This window comes from Podarcis filfolensis (assembly GCF_964270895.1).
Source record: "Podarcis filfolensis genome assembly, chromosome: 5".
Taxonomy (NCBI): domain Eukaryota; kingdom Metazoa; phylum Chordata; class Lepidosauria; order Squamata; family Lacertidae; genus Podarcis; species Podarcis filfolensis.
Window position 1 is genome coordinate 38,716,577 of NC_139608.1, and position 19,072 is coordinate 38,735,648.

General features: G+C 40.9%; 1 protein-coding gene across 4 annotated transcripts in view; it reads left to right on the top strand.

The window, feature by feature from the left end:
* ARMC8 (armadillo repeat containing 8) overlaps positions 1–19,072 on the top strand; it is a 54,333-nt gene that overhangs the window by 14,687 nt on the left and 20,574 nt on the right. For 2 of the 4 annotated variants that reach the window (XM_083616272.1, XM_083616274.1), the window contains 4 exons: positions 8,148–8,290; positions 8,373–8,470; positions 12,490–12,582; positions 15,733–15,792. In XM_083616272.1, coding sequence (XP_083472398.1) covers positions 8,148–8,290; positions 8,373–8,470; positions 12,490–12,582; positions 15,733–15,792 — 394 coding nt within the window. The remainder of the gene's footprint in view (positions 1–8,147; positions 8,291–8,372; positions 8,471–12,489; positions 12,583–15,732; positions 15,793–19,072) is intronic. The other 2 variants (XM_083616273.1, XM_083616275.1) reach the window with 1 other exon arrangement.

Here is a 19,072-nt window from a genome sequence, read left to right on the forward strand (position 1 = left end):
TGTGAATCCAATGGCAAATGTATATTAATGTATAATACTCTCTATTTTTTCACTGTTAATGATTTATTGGCTTACCAGAATATAAAAGTAATTAAGGAAACTGTACATCATGAGTCTTCTGGAAAAACTGTTTTGAAAGTGCTGAGTATAAGTTTAGTCCAATATTTCTGGAGCAGTGAATTGGGGCTCCACCGTAACGACAGATGGAAGTAAAGAGGTTGATAGTGCCCAAGACCCTGAGTTATGCTGGTTTCATCAGTCAGTTTCTTCATAATCACAACTTCTTTCATAACCATTGAGGTTTATTTGGAGCAGACTGGAAGGAGGCTGTTTTTGGAAATCATGGCATCTGTTTGATCAGATTTCAAATTAATGATGTCTCTAAATATTTGGTAGGCTATGACTTGAATTTTCAGTGATTGACAGGTGTGCTCTTCCCTCTTGGATTGGTGCATTCCTCATCCTGCCCACTCATTGCTACCTGTGATTAACATTGCATCTGTACATTGTCAAATATTAACCATACCTACTTCTAATCTTGGTATCAAACTATGTTTAATATTGCACGGTGCAGATTTAGTGCTAAGAAGGCAAAAGAATCATGCAATGGTGAGGAAGGGTAGTACTAGTAGTGTCTGCTTTTCTGTGAAGAATACACACAGAATGCACCTTTGTGTATTTTGCAGGGAGTTGGACTAGATGACCAGTGGGATCCTGTCCAACTCTACAGTTCTATGAAACACCTGAGACGCAGTTATCCGTTGTAATACCATAGGATTGCATCTAGAAGCTGTGCTGAAACAGGCAAATGTTCAAAGTTCATTACTAGCAGAAAAATTCATGCAAAAAATAAATTTTTTAGGTGTGTTAATTTGTGTCCTGTAATTTGTAAGCACAAATGACACTTGTCAGCAGAAGTGGAAGCAAATTATAGGAGTTGATCATCCATTCTTGGTTAAAAAGCCTGGCCTAATTGTTGTATAGTAATGTAGGAGACGTATAGTTAAAGCTATGGTTTTCCCAGTAGTGATGTATGGAGGTGAGAGCTGGACCATAAAGAAGGCTGACCGCCAAAGAATTGATGCTTTTGAATTATGGTGCTGGAGGAGACTCTTGAGAGTCCCATGGACTGCAAGAAGATCAAATGTATCCATTCTTAAGGAAATCAGCCTTGAGTGCTCACTGGAAGGACAGATCCTGAAGCTGAGGCTCCAGTACTTTGGCCACCTCATGAGAAGAGAAGACTCCCTGGAAAAGACCCTGATGCTGGGAAAGATGGAGGGCACAAGGAGAAGGGGACGACAGAGGACGAGATGGTTGGATAGTGTTCTCGAAGCTACAAACATGAGTCTGACCAAACTGCGGGAGGCAGTGGAAGACAGGAGTGCCTGGCGTGCTCTGGTCCATGGGGTCACGAAGAGTCGGACACGACTAAACGACTAAACAACAACAGTGTAGGAGAAAGAAGAATGGTATGTAAGGGAACAGGATTCATAAGGAAATGGTCTTGCATCTGTGTACATTTATACACTGGCTTACAATACATGTAGTTGACCCTCATTTTAAAGAGAGGTTAAAATATTGGGCTCCCCCCCATCTTTACCACCACTTCTGACCCTGAACCCCAAGAAAATGGGGCTTATCCACTCGCTAAGAAAAGCTAAGCAACTTTGACCTGAACTCCTAAAAAACAGGGGCAGATCACTGCCAGTTTTTAATTCTGTGAGTAGATCTCAGTCTCTTGGAAGTTGGCCACCCCTGCTCTAGGGCAATTTGTCAGTATGTGTCATGTATGATTGCCTAATACTTCAAATTGATTAGCAGGTGAATGGAATCCTGCAGTGCATATGTAACATTGGACTTCTGTCTTCAAATACTCTCTATTTTTTAACTTTATTACATTTATATCCCACTTTTATTCCATTGTGAAACCCAAATGGTGTGCATGTGATTCCCAGGTGATCTTGGTGCTGACCAGACCAGCTTAGCTTCAAGCAGATGATTCTATTTTAAGTGACACACTCTTCGTGAAAATCTTCTGAGGATCAGAGTGCCTTTAGATTCCTCACAAAGAAAATAATCTTATGGGAGATACCTAAAAATGATAATACTATTGATTCTAATGACTTCAAAGTAGTTGATTATGATGACCAAAGCCTATAATGCCATTATGTAGTTTGTGCAAGACTCTACTTGATATGCTAGGTGTGAGAAACTGATCATAGTGATAAACAGAGTGACTTCTTCCATTAAGCTTATCCTGTTAGGCTTGTTCATTCTTAGTGTTTGGAGTTGTTTGGACCTGCTGCAGATACTAAAGTTTACTTTTTAAAAAAAAGATAATCACAGGCAACCTTTTCAACTCTTGTTTCTGGAATAAGCATTGAGATTGACTACCTGCAGAAGTGATGGCTTGGAATTGCTGTAATATTGAATTTTCTTCCCTTTACCACCTAGGACAGTCTTCTTTTCAAGTACTGTTCCTTACTCTTGGGGTGCAGGGTGGGTTTTGGGGAAAGGCTGTGCAGTTATACCTACCTGAGCCAAAGAATTTAAATGCTGCAGCACATGTTCATGTACCCAGAGCATATGAGTTAGCACAGACCTGCTGCATTTGTGTTCAGTCTTTTATGCCATAGGAGTTTTAACAAGTTCAGCATAATAGCTGGATGGGTTTACTTGTGGACTACTACTAATAATACTGGCACTGTTTGCCTTCATGGTAAGTTATAGTGTGAAACAAACTGTGGTTTAGCTATGGTCAAATCCCACTTACCTCACTCCTTCCTTTACCCAAGCCAGAAGGGAACAGACCATAATACTGACTTGTCTCTACATGTGATCTAGCTTTTTTGAGCTGTACGCATGAGAAAACAAATGGTTCACAGTAAATCATAGTTTGTTTCAGTCTATGATTTACCATGATATGTGAACCAGACCACTGTAGTAGTGAAATCTGAGTAATTGCATTTTCTGTGCATATTTTCAATGTTTTAGGTTTGCACTTAAAGTGTAGTGTAGTGAATGTGGCAAACACATCCATTATACAAGTTCACTCACCTGAAAGTGTGATTCACTGTGAAGTGCATTGAGTATACACTTTGAGATATGTGTGATATTAAAATTTTAATAGTGAAGTATGAATAACGTCAAGTATGGTAAGTGTGACTTTTTCTATTTGACATCTTTTCATTTTTTTATATAAAAATGTCATTAAGAGTACAGTCATACATTGGGTTACAGCCGCTTCAGGTTGCTTTTTTTTGGGCTATGCACCTGCCAAAACCCAGAAGTACCGGAATGGGTTACTTCCGGGTTTCGGTGGCCATGCATGCGCAGAAGCTCTGAATCGCAACCCGCGCATGCGCAGACGCGCCGCTGCAGGTTGCGAACGTGCATCCCACACGGATCACGTTCGCAACCCGAGCATCCACTGTACTTAATTATCTTCAGTTGTTTCAGTAAGAGATCCAGTTGACCACTTTTCCATATTGCTTGGAAGAGTTAAAATGTGTGTGTTTGCAAAGGTGAGGGATACCCTTTTTACATACCTTTTGTGTTCAGTCTTAAGCAAATGTGTGGAATGTGCTACTGAGATTCTTTCTGAAGAGGATTAATTAACAGAATCTCATGATCCTATTAAGGAAAGTTCTTTTCTGTAGTCTCTGCATGGGATGTAAAGTAAGAGGTTGGTTTGTATAATTAACATAAATACGAAGTGGTTAAGTACTTGCAGTAATTAGTATAGGACAAGGAAGTTGAGGAAGAATGTCTGAATACATGTAAGGTTGAGGCTGCCAGTCAGTTGACTGGTCCAAATTAGGTCAGTTGACTACTATCAAAAATAACAACATATCAAGGCTGCTTCTACTAGCCACCTTGTAGAACCATAGGTGTTTCTGAACAGGATCGCAAGCAGTCATTGGGGCCATAAGTCTCTCTCTTTGATTCCCTCTTACTTATTGCAGCATCCTGAGAATCTGCTGTGGCTATCTGTTCTGTAAAGGTCAAGTAGCGGATTGGACTTGAGTCTAGAAACATATACATTTGTTGTTTGAAAATAATTTGTGTAAAAAATGAAAGTATCAAACTTAATGGATAAAGTATCTTTTGTTAATATTTTTTAAAATAAAACAACAAAAAACCTTATCTATTATTTGACAAGTACGTTGACCAAATCTCTCTTTACTGGTCAAATGCTTGAATAGTTAACATTTCTGTGGATATGAGTACAAGAGTATGGTAGTTACATAGGTTAAACGATCCATAGGATCAAATATTAATCTGGCTTGGAAATCATGTTTTAACCATTTAGAAGGGTAAAATTATGGAGCAGTTCTCCCTAAGACAGTGGTTGGAACAAAAATTTGTAGAACTACTGATAGTTGGAATTATATACTTCATCATACTTGTTTTATTTGTGTTGTGCTTTCTTGACTGTTACCTGTGTGGTTTATTTTTTTATTGAATAAAATACCTTGACAAAGCAAAAGGCCTAAATAATTACTCTCTTTAAAAAATCTTCCTGGGAAATGGCAAATTCAGATTGTTGCAGAAAAATGATTTTAGAAACTTTGGGTCAAGGAAATATTCCTCTGATATCTTGAGTTAAACTAGGGTTCTTCAAACTCGGCCCTCCAGCTGTTTTAAGACTACAATTCCCGTCATCCCTGACCACTGGTCCTGCTAGCTAGGGATCATGGGAGTTGTAGGCCAAACCCTTCTTGAAGTAATTTATTAGTCTGAGGGATTAAAGGATGTTATGTTTGTATTCTTAATGTTTGTAAGGAAAAAACTGTCAAAGGGCTTTGAATTATAGAGTTTTAAGAGAATCTTAATGGTCATCTAGTCTAACCTTCTGCCAAATCAGGAATCTACAACCACCATATCCCTGATACATGACTTTCAATCTCTGCTGCTAAGGAAAAATCTGCAGCCCTTTGAAATGGTTTATTCCACTGTACAAGCTGTTAAGACATCAGTTACTCATAATATTCAGTCTAAATTGTTTTTCTTATAATTGTGCACCCACTGGTTTGGTTCCTCTCGGCTGCAGGAAACAAATTAGAGTAATCTATATGACAGCCTTTCAAATGTTTGTAGATAGTTATCTTCTTGATGCACATTAAGAGTAGCACACATACACGTTAAGAGTAGCACACATTCTTGGCACACATTAAGAGTAGTTTGAGCAGTTTATCTAGCCAGACTGTGTGTAGTGCCTTGTGGATCTGAGTTGGTGACTACTGCTTCTAAACCCTTGAACCTCTGAGTGTTTAATCAGATGGGTCAGATTTTGTTATGACCTCATCATCACTTTCTGTTGGGATACAGTGGTGCCTCGCAAGACGAAATTAATTCGTTCTACGAGTTTTTTCGTCTTGCGAATTTTTCATCTTGCGAAGCACGGAACTGCACCTCTTCAAGCAATGCACCCTGGGTATTAATGGTTTTAAGAAAAAGGAAACAAACTTGCAAGACGTTTTCGTCTTGCGAAGCAAGCCCATAGGGAAATTCGTCTTGCGAAGCAACTCAAAAAACGAAAAACTCTTTCGTCTTGCGAGTTTTTCGTCTTACGAGGCATTCGTCTTGCGAGGTACCACTGTATTTTGTATTCCTCAGTGTACCATTCTCAGTGATGAAACTGTGGCTTTAGGAGGATAAATGATGTATTACAAGCATTTCTTATAGATGAAGGTGGCAGAGAGCCATGACTGTATGTTCTAGTTCAATGAATGGATCAGTCTCTCTGGTCTTTATCAGTTCTGTTCCTTTCTGTTTCTGCATTAATCTGCATTTTTATTAGCTTCTGTGAAAATTTAAATATGTATTTTATTATCACAAAATAAATCCAAATGCAGATATGAATTATCTTGATGTATGTATTTCTAAACTTATTTCATCCTAAATGCACATTTTAGTGTAAATCTTGAGCAGTGAATTGTATCACGAAATTTTGAGAAGTGCAAAATCCAAAGTACTGTGTTCAGGTCCATGTATTAGTCTGGGAAGTGCAAATTAGGCTAGTTCTCTTAAGAATATAGGCCAAACAAAGTTCTGCATCCCTATCTAGTTCTTTGGGCAAAAAGGGGGCTGATTAAGTCTTAAAGGTTTTGAAGTTTCTCTCAGTTCTGGCTTCCTTCCACGTTAAAGGGGAAAAGTCATACAGGTGACTTTCAGAAGTAGTGAGGTGGCACAGGACTAAGAAGCTTGGATAAATGGTATGGTGTTAGGTATCTTGTAGTGGCATTCTACCTGCAACAGCTTTTGCTTTTCAGTTTCCATCCCCAATCTTTATTTTAGTCTGAAGTGGCGGGATACTGACAGCCAAACTACACATTTAGCTGTATGCTTTTAGACAAGCAAACCTAAGCCAGCCACTTTGACAGTGATACTTTGAGTTCTTGTGAGTTAAAAATGGCATGAATATTAATTCAGTGTTTCATATTTTTATGTTAATTTGGTTGATTTGGTCAGTTTGGCTGTATACAAGGATTGTGCACATGGCACTATAGCTACTGAATTAGGCACCTCAGGCAGCATTCAGAGCTGTTTCTGGAAGAGGGCATTCTGGCGAACTTGTGTGATCTTCTGAAATGGGATACTTTCCTAATAAAGTAAGGCTTTAATCCTAACCCCACTTACCACGGGGTCATACCCATTAAATTCAGTAGGATTTGCAAGTGAACATGGATAAGACTGCATTGCAAAACTCTGAAATACATCTCAGAAGATGGGGACGTAAAACTGATCCTTATTCATGGTGACTGATAAAGTAGTCATCTGAAAATACATTTAGATTTAAAAGTCCTTCAGTTGAAAGAACATTTTATGAAATAACTGCACCATCTTCCCAAATAAAGACAGAATTCATATGATAGAATGAAATAAAGCAGTAGGATCAATTGCCTACAGTTAAAGTGAATTCCAGCTGTAGTGAACAGATCATTTGTATCAGTGTAAGTCTTAATGGAATTTGATGTCTAGAATAAAGGAGTACTTTCTGTATGTCTGTGAAAGAATCTCATAGATCAGGGTGTGGAGCTTTTCTGGTTCCAAAGGCCAGATCAGTATCAGGCAAGTGGTATGGCCCAATTTAAATGTCATCTGATCACCTGATTGGCAGGTGGGCATGGCCAATTTCGAGGGTACGTAGGGAGCTTTAGGGGAGAGGAGGGCGAAGTTGTGTTCCATGAGTGAGAGTCTGCTTTGTGAGCAGAACAGCAGCATCGACTGTAACTCTAGGTCAGGGGTTAGCAACCTTTTTCAGCCGTGGGCCGGTCCACCGTCCCTCAGACCATGTGGTGGGCCGGACTGTATTTTTTTTTGGGGGGGGGAATGAACGAATTCCTGTGCCCCACAAATAACCCAGAGATGCATTTTAAATAAAAGCACACATTCTACTTATGTAAAAACACGCTGATTCCCGGACCATCCGTGGGCTGGATTGAGAAGGCGATTGGGCCGCATGTGGCCCGTTAGGTTGCCTACCCCTTCTCTAGGTTATGTGACAGCTCCACCAGTGTTGCATGTTGTCATGTTGGGCAGGGCTAAGATTTGTTGTTGTCTAACAAGTTGCATATGCCTCAGCAGAAGTGGGAGGGGAAAAAATATTCCAACTCGCTCTTTAGGGTTGTGTTACAGCATATCCCTTTTTATAAATGGGCATCTGCAGGTCCCGTTTAGTTGTGATAGCAGGGAGGAGGCTAGGAAGGTAAAAGGTTCCCAATACTAGATTTTGTTTTTTGACAATGTGCTCTAGATTTGTTCTAAGGTTTCAAACTTATTTTGCTTAATGCTTTCTTATAGAACAATATAATTACAATTGAGAGATACTCTGATTCCTTAGATATTACCCTGCTTTTACCAGTCTTCCATTTTCTTTTGGTTCTTACACACCTATTCCTTAGTGTTGGTATCTGATATTGTCTCCTTATCCCCATTAGTCCATCTTATGTTGACTGGACAGTCTCCAGCGTAGGATTGTGTCCTTTCTGTGTATAACACTTAACTCACGACTTGGGCTAACACAGAGTAGAGCAGTGTTTCCCCTTTCCATAGTACCTGCTTACTTTTAACATAAAATAGTTATTTGTTTGAATTATGCTTTGCTAAGTCAAACTTTTCTTTTGTGTTTCCGTATATAGGTTGCTATACTTGCTTCAGCAAGAAACCTCCAGCACTGAGCTGAAAACTGAATGTGCAGTGGTGCTAGGAAGCCTTGCAATGGGTACAGAAAACAATGTTAAATCTCTTCTGGACTGCCATATCATACCAGCCTTATTACAAGGTACCTTCATTTTCATTATTGTTATCCTCTTGTTTGCACAGCATTTGAGAACTGGAAAAAGTTTCTCAACTTGTATTCACAGGGTTACTGTCACCAGATCTTAAATTTATTGAAGCTTGCCTCAGATGTCTTCGCACCATTTTTACCAGCCCTGTAACTCCTGAAGAACTATTGTACACGGTAAGTGATATGCAACAGGTATGTTTTCTGCAATAGCTTGTCACACATTTAGAACACACTTGTGTATGAGAGTGTGTGTTGCTGAAAGAATTTTGAACGATGATGATTGTGAAAGGATTCCACACGATGGCATATGTGTGTTGGAGAACTGGCTTCACGGGAACTGGAAGCTAGAAAAGAATTTCTAAAGTTCTGCCGCTCTGTGGAATAGGAGTGCCTGGCGTGCTCTGGTCCATGGGGTCACGAAGAGTCGGACACAACTAAATGACTAAACAACAACAACCACCCTGAAGGACCTATATCTGCCATCCTAATATATAAGACAATTCAAAAAGTGAACTGTATTGCAGTAAGTGCCTGTCACTACTGCCATCTGTTGCAGCAGAAATTTGTGGGACCTTTTCTTATTCGCCCATATGAGAGAACTATGAAATATATGAAATCTATATTATAAACTATATTATATTATAAACACCAAGAAGAAAAGCAAATAAACATTGCACTGCAATGTTATCTGTGTTGTAAAATGAGTTTGAATGATTTTAACTCAAACTGTTGGCAATTTTATTCAGTGTTAAGTTTTGGGAGATATTTATTACTAGATTATGTATTCACCAATTATTTCTTTATGTGAACTAGTAAGAAACCTGTTTCAGTTGCAGTGGGAAAATTGGTTAACATTAACCCAGTGTAATACTGATATCTGAGAAAATAAACTCTTGATTTATAGGATTAAAGGTTCCTATGTTCATTTTCAAAAGAAAACTACTAAACAGGGGACAACGTGCAGCTTGTAGAGTCTTACTAGAAATCTGAGAAACTCCATTTCTGAAAGGAAGGGCTAGGTTGCCCCAGATCACTTTTCCCTGTGTGTCTGCTTTTTCTGAGTTGCTACTGTTAGCAGATCTTCTCCTTGCTATGGTGCTAAGTGAGCAGCCAGAAGTGAATAAATATTCATTATTCTAAGATCTGGGCCTGTTTCTGGGATTGGATGCTGGGGAATTTTCCAGCCAGAGGTATGTGATGGAGGAGCAGAGCATTTCTCTGGGGAATCCTCTAGAGGAGATTTGGAAGGGGCATGAAGGGCTGCAGAGATGAAGAGAGCAAGGGAAATCCTTTTGTGTGAGTAGAAGTCTGCTCATGCGATATTGGGTATCTCCCATTGATTTTACTTTTATACAAATTTAGATGGAAGTTGCTCACTGGGGCAAGACAATATGAGCGTATAACATTGATCCTGACTCGTCTGCACTAGCTGCCAATTAGTTTCCAGGCCCAAACTAAAGCGCTGGTTTTGACCTATTAATCCTTAACGGCTCAGGACTACAATACCTCAAGGACCATCTTTCTTCCATATGAACCAGCTCAGACCCTGTGATCATCATCTGAGGCCCTTCTGCCTCCTCCATGAGAGATCTGGAGAGTGGCAACTTGAGAAGAGGCCTTTTCTGCAGTGGCTTCCCATTTGCAGAATGCTCCCTCCAGGGAGGCTCACCTAGCGCCTTCATTACTTACCTTTAGGTGCCAGGCAAAAATGTTTCTTTTTAACCAGACCTTTGACCGATTAACATTCTGTGTCATTTAAAATATGTTTAAAATACATTTGAGGGAGGGGGCTTATTGGTTTGTTTTGTTGTGTATTTTGTGTTCTTGTATTTTTATGCAATCTTTTGATGAAGGGCAGTATACAGACTTAAAATCAAACTTAACTCAAATTTCTTTAACAGGGAGATAGTCCTCCTGATAAATATTTAAGATGGTATTATGGGTTCACATGATTTTTGCAGGGGATTCCCTAAAAACCAGCAATGAAGCATAGGTCACCTCAGTGTCCGCAGATGTTTTCTTTTATAAGTTGGTGGTTTCATTATATTCATTTGTATAACTAAATCTGGATCAGTGTTGTGATGCTAGCAAGCACTGGATCGGTGAATTTCATTGTAAGCTTTAATTTTGTGGTGTTTTGGGGGGGACCCCGTGTCAAATCATGCAAATTCAAAACAATCCGTTTTAATTCTACTGAATGAGACTTCGGGGAAAGCGGGAAAGTGACTGGGAGAGAGAAGGAACCAGAGCTGGTGGTGCCAATGGGCCCAAAAATGTTGGCGGCCACCCTACCTACCCATCGTTCAGCCTGGACACTGAGATCCAGCGCCGAGGGCCTTCTGGCAGTTCCCTCATTGCGAGAAGTGAGGTTACAGGGAACCAGACAGAGGGCCTTCTTGGTAGTAGCGCCCGCCCTGTGGAACAGGGGCCCTCCCTTGAGATGTGAAGGAAATAAGCAGCTATCTTCTCTTTAAAAGACATCTGAAGACAGCCCTGTTTAGGGAAGTTTTTAATATTTAATACTGTACAGTGGTGCCTCACAAGACGAAATTAATTCGTTCCGCAAGTTTTTTCTTCTTGCGAGTTTTTCGTCTTGCGAAGCACGGTCTCCCATAGGAATGCATTGAAAATCAATTAATGCGTTCCTATGGAGACCGCTTGCCAGGCTGGCGGTGCGGAGAAGGGCTTTTCTCCCCACCGCAAGCCTTCAGGACAGGTCCGGGAACAGAGGGGAAGGCGCGCAGCGCTTCTCCTCTGTTCCCGGGGCTTGCGGTGGGAGGAGGGTTTTTCCTCCCCACCGCCAACATTCAGAACAGCATTCTGAATGTTGGCGGTGGGAAGGAAAACCCTCCTCCCACCGCAAGTCTTCAGGACAGCCATCCGAAGGCTGGCACGGGGAGAAGGTCTCTCCGCCCCACCGCCAGCCTTCCGAGCAGCCTTCCGAAGGCTGCCGGCGGGAGGAGGTCTCTCCGCCCCACCGCCAGCCTTCCGAGCAGCCTTCTGAAGGCTGCCGGCGGGAGGAGGTCTCTCCGCCCCACCGCCAGCCTTCCGAGCAGCCTTCCGAAGGCTGCCGGCGGGAGGAGGTCTCTCCGCCCCGCCGCCAGCCTTCCGAGCAGCCTTCCGAAGGCTGGCGGTGGGGCGGAGAGACCTCCTCCCGCCGCCAGCCTTCCGAGCAGCCTTCCGAAGGCTGGCGGTGGGGCGGAGAGACCTCCTCCCGCCGCCAGCCTTCCGAGCAGCCTTCCGAAGGCTGGCGGTGGGGCGGAGAGACCTCCTCCCGCCGCAAGTCTTCCGAGCAGCCTTCCGAAGGCTGGCGGTGGGGCGGAGAGACCTCCTCCCGCCGCCAGCTTCCGAGCAGCCTTCCGAAGGCTGGCGGCGGGAGGAGGTCTCTCCGCCCCACCGCCAGCCTTCGGAGGAGCCTTCCGAAGGCTGGCGGCGGGAGGAGGTCTCTCCGCCCCACCGCCAGCCTTCGGAGCAGCCTTCCGAAGGCTGGCGGCGGGAGGAGGTTTCTCCGCCCCACCGCCAGCCTTCGGAGGAGGTCCAAGGACAGTGGGGAAGACGCGCTGCGCTTCCCCGCTGTCCTGGAGATTTCCCTATGGGCTTTCATCTTGCGAAGGAAGCCCATAGGGAAATTCGTCTTGCGAAGCGCATCGAAAAACGGAAAACCCTTTCGTCTAGCGGGTTTTTCGTCTTGCGAGGCGTTCGTCTTGCGGGGCACCACTGTATTGTTTTTAACACTTGATTGGAAGCCACCCAGAGTGGCTGGGGAAACTCAGCCAGATGGGCGGGGTATAAATAATAAATTATTATTATTATTATTATTATTATTATTATTATTATTATTATTACCTTCACAGATTCTGTTTCCAGACATTTCTTAGCCATGCTGAAGGCTATAAGTCTGTTATAAGCAGAGCCGAAATGTCAGTATTCTGAGACTGTTACTGTATTCTCTGCTATTGCTAGATTTCTTCTGAACAATGTCACAGCTGTATAGATTTCGAAAATCACTGGTTAGAGATGGTCAGTTATGAATATATAAAAAATCCCATTATAAGGCTCCAAGCTGTTTGTTTCCTTGTGAATCTCAATAGAAAAAGGGAATAACCCAGTGCATGTAGTGTATACACAATAACTGCTTGCTGGTGTTGAAAATTTTAGTTGTAATGTTCAGCTTTCTCTCCTGACTCTTTTAGGATGCTACAGTTATTCCCCACCTCATGGCACTGCTCAGTAGGTCTCGATATACTCAAGAATACATATGTCAGATCTTCTCACATTGCTGCAAAGTAAGAAAGGAGCATGAAACATTCTACTGGGGTCTGTAAAACCAAGTATTCCCTTTTGGTGGGCTTTAAAAATACTGTTTTGTTAAGATAAGTGTGTGTGTGAGTGAAACAGTGGGCCAGACGTAGTAGAATATTTTCTTTGATTTGCTTGCAGGGCTAAGCAGGGTTGCTCTTAAAGCAAAATAAAAGGAGAAAATACGAGTTAAGATACACATTTCATTAAAAAATTAGCAAGGCACAAGCCTTTCTCAGGGTGACTGTATATAAAGGTTTCTCACTAAAGCTCTCCAATCAGCACAACGTGAATGAACCACTCCTTAATTTTTTGCTCTGTAGAACAGTTAAATGTTTGGACAGTATTTCAGAACTTGTATATATTCCAGATTTAACCAACCATAGCTTTATTTCTGTTTACAAACTTCTCTCTGCGTGCGTCTGTCTGTCTGTCTGTCTGTCTGTCTGTCTGTCTGTCTATTTTTTAAGAAATTGACTGCCTGAAAATTGGCAGTTATTATCTACAGAAATTATGTGGTACATGCTTCAAACCTCATTTTCACAGTCCAAAATCTTAACAATATAAATACTTTTCTGGAGAGTTGTTCCTACTCTGTCTGCTCTTCTGTAGGTGTTATCTCATCTGTGTCTCCAGTATTTGACACCTACAAATGTGTGACAGATGTAGCCATTGTCCCAAGGTTTCTGAGTAAAGTGACACAACCATGCATAGCCATATCCTTGCTCCACCCTGGTTTAAAACTTGGGCTGTTATCCTTTTCTTTCCCATCTCTGTCCTATAAAGGTGTCCAGTGTGGTGTAGTGGTTAAGAGCGGTGGACTCATAATCTGGTGAACCGGTTTCGCTTCCCCGCTCCTCCACATGCAGCTGCTGGGTGACCTTGGGCTACTCACACTTCTCTGAAGTCTTGTAGCCCCACTAACCTCACAGAGTGTTTGTTGTGGGGGAGGAAGGGAAAAGGAGAATGTTAGCCACTTTGAGACTCCTTAGGGTAGTGATAAAGTGGGATATCAAATCCAAACTCCTCTTCTTATCGTTCACCCTGCCATTTCCTATGCCCCGCATGTGTCTGGAACTAGTGCAGGTTGTGATTAGGGCAACTTGAATGAGCTCACCAAGCTTTGAAAAGCCCATGCTTGATACTGAAGATAAATTATTGCATTGTCTGAGGTGGAGCAGATGATTTGACAATCCAGAAATCACAAATTATGCCATTGTTCTTCTTCATATGCATTCAGAACCAGATTAATTTTGGAAGAGGCAATCCTAAATCCACAGTTGTGGGAAAACTAGGCAAGGAGGGGGCATTCTAATGCATGATTTCACTGCTGCAGTCTGAAGTGGTATCATGGAAGTAGAACATTACTACCCCTTGCTATTTCTGCATGCCTGTATCACCCGTTTTGTGTGACAGATACAAAATGTCCTGCTGTTCAGGGTCTTGTGCAATTATAGCTCAAACAGATGCAAAGGTTACAGAGCGCAAATAAACTGTAGCAGCTGATGTCTGACTGGAACACGAATTAAGTATTTTTTTCAAGGAATGTGTATCATATTAGAAATGAGTCTTGAGTTGCTACTCCCAAATTTCCAGGGTCAAGTTTTCCATATATTGTCTGGCAGTTGCATAGAGGTTACTTCCTGAAATACACAAATACAACTTTTATAAACAATGTGTATGTTGATGTTCTGAACTAATTGAACAGAAAATGCTTCCTACAATGTTTACCCAAAACATTGGCAAATGAGATAATTTATTGTGACGTTTTGAATGCTGTGTGAATAAGAATGATCAAAATACAATTTTTAGCACCCTAAATCTTCGGTTTTGGCATATAGATTATTTTAGCACAAACAAACAAAAAAGTAGTGAATTGATGAGGTCATACAGAAAATTGCAAGAGTTACAATATACCATTTTAAAGTTTCCAGAAATATTATTAGAATACTGGGGAAAGTCAGCTTATCTGTTTTTAGTATCTTGCTGCTTATCAAGCCCCCCCCCTTTTTATTCTGCAACTGTGCTCTCCAGAGTTTCAGAAATAGTTCAAGACAGTATATTTGGACAGACTGTCTCAAGCAGCTGGTGGTGTGCTGTAATAATGCATAACATTTATTTAGCATTTAGAGTCTCCAAATGTCATTTACATTGTAATCCTTACAATAGAAATATTGTAGGAAGGTAGGTCAATATTTTCCCTATGTTGCAAATTGGGGACTGAAGTGGGTAAACTAGTTACAGCTATACAGCTTAATGCTGTATAGAGTCTTTTATGTTTTTACTAAAACCATTAAATCATTTGAAATCAATTGCAAAATTGTAGAGCAATGCCAATTATCTTATTGAACCTTCAGGAGACTACACATGCAAATCTACACCTGAGTAATTACAGATTGGGGATACTAACAAAGGATTTTAAAACTGAGCAATAGAGTTTGCACAAAAACCTGACCAAAGGCAACCAATTTATACTTGTATTTTACTAGTGAAGAACATTGAGGCTGAAATATAGTAATCCATTAGTGCTAACCCAGTCTTGTAGAGAATTTTGTTATTTAAAAGTCTTCTTTTTTATCTCTTGAGAAATGTATTATTATTTGTTTGTCATTGTATGCAAACAAAAGTCTCAAAGTGACATAACAAATTTTAATACAAACAGTAGAATAAGGAGGACAAATTCTACCTCACTGTACCTCACCCACAGATCTACCAGTTTATTCCAATCTACCTTTTGTTAATCCCCGATTCGAGACACTTTATGCTAAAAGTAGGTGTTTTTTAAATTTCCTACTCTGTTTCATAGCCTTTACACTAGTTTTCAATCACTGTGTATATCTGATTTTTGAAATTTATGTACTCTTTTTCTATAGAAATGTTTTTCTGTCTTGTATATTCAGTAGTAGTTCCTGAATGCACACAGGGGCCTAGATTGGTCCACTGTATAAAATACTGGACATAGATCCATCTGATAAAGATCAAAATTCAGTTTATATATCAATATTTGAGAGAACATGTGGGGAGGCGGGGTGGTAGGGGAAGGGAGTTAGGCCCACAGTACTCAGATAAGTTGCAGGTTAAAAAGGAGAAAATGATACTTGACTTTAATTTTATATCTTTTAATATCTGTTCTTCAGCTCCGACACTGGCATAGCTGCGGCTTTAAATCCTCGCCTCAGCCACTTCTATGTGCCAATGTAAGTTTTTTTTTCCTCCTTCAAAATGGTATATTAATTGCATTTTATCTAAACAAATTGTCAGTGGTAGTAGCTGAAGTCTGTCTTAAAAGTCCAGATTTTTCACAGCTGTTAACTTGGTTACTTGTTGCATAACGTCAGATTTTTACTTGAGCCAGATTTTGTGTATATATTTTATTGGCTAATTGAGTCATATTTTTTGTAATAGTAAGAGAAAAGTTTTGCTGCTCTGATTTGGAGCCACCAGCCTTATGAGAGGATTGTGGCAGAAACAATACTGTTGAGTGGTAAATGAAGTAAGGCTGGTTTTTGTAGTATGGATGTTGATGTTCATAGCACCAGAAGAGTACAAATAGTCCAAATTGTCAACCTCAAGCCAAGACTTTCCAGCTATCTACTCCCCACACAATGTACTGTAAATAGAGCAGAACTTTACATCACTCTGTAGGTTTCTACGGAAAATGACTTTGGGTGACTTAGTCAGTTGAACCTAATTGCACATTAGAGCAGAATTGGGGTGGGAGGGTTCAGTAGTCAACTGGCCAGGGAAGGAGCTCTTCCCTTATCCCATTATGAGAATCCATTAGACTCTGAACACAAAGCAGAACTGAGGAATCAAACGTCCTCAACTTATTCTAAAGTTTTAATCCTTTTGTTGTGAGAGAGGCAATCGTTGTGGGTGGCAAAAATAAACTGTGATGGAAACTGGTGGAAACTCTGCACTAGTCTAATTTGACTACAACCAAGCATTGGTAGGCAAACTAAGGCCCGGGGGCCGGATCTGACCCAATCACCTTCTAAATCCAGCCCGTGGGCGGTCCGGGAATCAGCGTGTTTTTACATGAGTAGAATGTGTGCTTTTATTTAAAATGCATCTCTGGGTTATTTGTGGGGCATAGGAATTTGTTCTTTTCCCCCAGTATATAGTCTGGCCCCCCACAAGGTATGAGGGACAGTGGACCAGCCCCCTGCTGAAAAAGTTTGCTGACCCCTGGTTTAAAGTAACATAATTAGTGCCTTGATTTCAGATGGGGTGAATAGGTATTTTACCTTGTCTTTCTGAAATCTAATTGTTTATCTGTATCATAAAAATTTGGACTAGGCATATCTTTTATCATTCATGTTCAGTTGTATTGTGTAAAATATTCTTACTCGATTACGAGTGATCATCAAGGAAAAACATAGTTAGGGAGAAGCTTCTTTTTGAAAGTCCAGCCATAGGCTTACAACCTACCTATTAAAAAAGATACTCTAGGACAGGCTTCCTCAACCTCGGCTCTCCAGATGTTTTGAGACTACAATTCCCATCATCCCTGACCACTGGTCCTGCTAGCTAGGGATCATGGGAGTTGTAGGCCAAAAAAACATCTAGAGGTCCGAGGTTGAGGAAGCCTGCTCTAGGATGAGGTTGAAGGAATAGAGACAGGAAAGATAAACTAGCCAAACAACATTTTTTTTCTTTTTAAGCAGCCACCACCACCATATTGGAGTTGTGTATCTTTTGGTTTCTGATATTTATTGCAACAAAACGAATCAGGTGAAAAGATGACTAGTATGTTTGAGGCCATCTAGTTGCCCATGTTTTTCAAATGCAATTTTCTGCCTTTTAAAATCTGACTGTTTTGTATAAATTTATATTTTTGAACTTTTTCATAATGTTTACAATATCTAAAACACCGACTTGTTGAGGGGAGGGAGAGACAGGAAATACAAAACAACAAATGAACAACACTATGCTTTAATTATACTCATATATATTGGGATTTATTTTGACTCTTCTTCATGTCTTCCTATTTAAGGATTCTGCTTTTAAAAGTCAGTTGGTAGACGAGCTGGCAGGATATTTCCTGCAGGGTTTAAACTCTGTTACAGGCTTCCCATTCTGTGATATTAGATGTAAGACACATGTGAGAAGAATTATTGCCTGTGCCTTTCATTTGGGGGGGGGAATAGGTTTATTAAACAATCTGACATTTGGGGGGAAATTGCAAATTATGAACCTTCTTAAGCATTTTTCAGTGGAAAGGCAGGATACAAATGCTTTAATATTCCCAGTATATATATGCCTGTCCGTCCTTGTTCCTTGCTGCGTCTCTGTCAGCTCAAAGGCTTTCTTTTCTTACATTCCCACAAAGTTCTTGCAATCTGTGTTCCTTTTTCCATCTTGTGGATTTAGCCTTCTTTTGCAGTATTTTCTGTCTCTACTTGACAGTTGTCTTTACTAACTTCATGAAGCTTGCTGAGGCTACACATGGACATGTATTCTGCATCTATTTCCTCCAAAAATTGCACCCACTGCCAGACATCCCCCCCCTTTCCCTGAACAGTTCAAGCCCATCCAGGATCTGATAAACTTTGCTGGGCAAAGTGCTTAGTAGTAATATGGTTTCGGCAGAGTTGCCTACTGTTGGTCATGTTCAACCACAGTTTGGTATTTGAGAAATATTTCTTTAGGCTCTGATGCCCGGCTGTCATCCCCAAGAACTGCACAGCTTAAAAGCTGGGAGCTTCCACTTTAGACACAAAAAATGGGAGTATCGTCACCTGTTCTATATTGTTACCATTACATTTGGGGGAGGGGGAGCATTATCAGAAAGTAGAGTTATGAAAATTAGTTGTCATTGAAGTTGGAATGATCAGTTGTCCGTTAGAGATGCACATCTTACAAAGCACTTTGGATCTCTTCTTCAGTTTACAACTCCTAGTCTGTCTGTACATTCTTGCATTACTAAATCAGGATATTAAAATGCAAGTAAGAAAATGGCCTGTGGGGTTCTAGAAGCTATTCTGCTCACTCAAAATCTCATGTACTCAGAGTAAACCACTAGATCCTGGTGTCTGCTGTAGGATATGCCATGCCATCAAAATTTCTTTCTAGCCACTATAGCTAGAGTTGATTCCTGCAATAAAGGGAAAGCTGAGGCTCTAATTCTGTTGCAGCATCAGACCTTAGTGTTCAAGGTACCTCAGCATTATAGGAGGTGGTAATCCAGTGCATTGTACCGTGTGACATTTGGTGTATGGGTTGGATCCAGAGAATGAAAGGCCACTTGCACAGGTTGTCTTTTCAGGCTCCCTTCCCCTCCACCCCTTGTGCTCTCCCGAAGCCACTCTGTAGCATGGGATAGATAATGGGGGGGGGGGCGTGTGTCATACAATGGAAGGGGAAACTGGAAGAATTTGGCAGGGCTGTCTTGTGAGAATGGCAGCACTTTGTTCGAGACAACTTTGGACAAGCCTGAATTTTTATCAGACGCTTGCTTTCATATTTTGCTGCTTG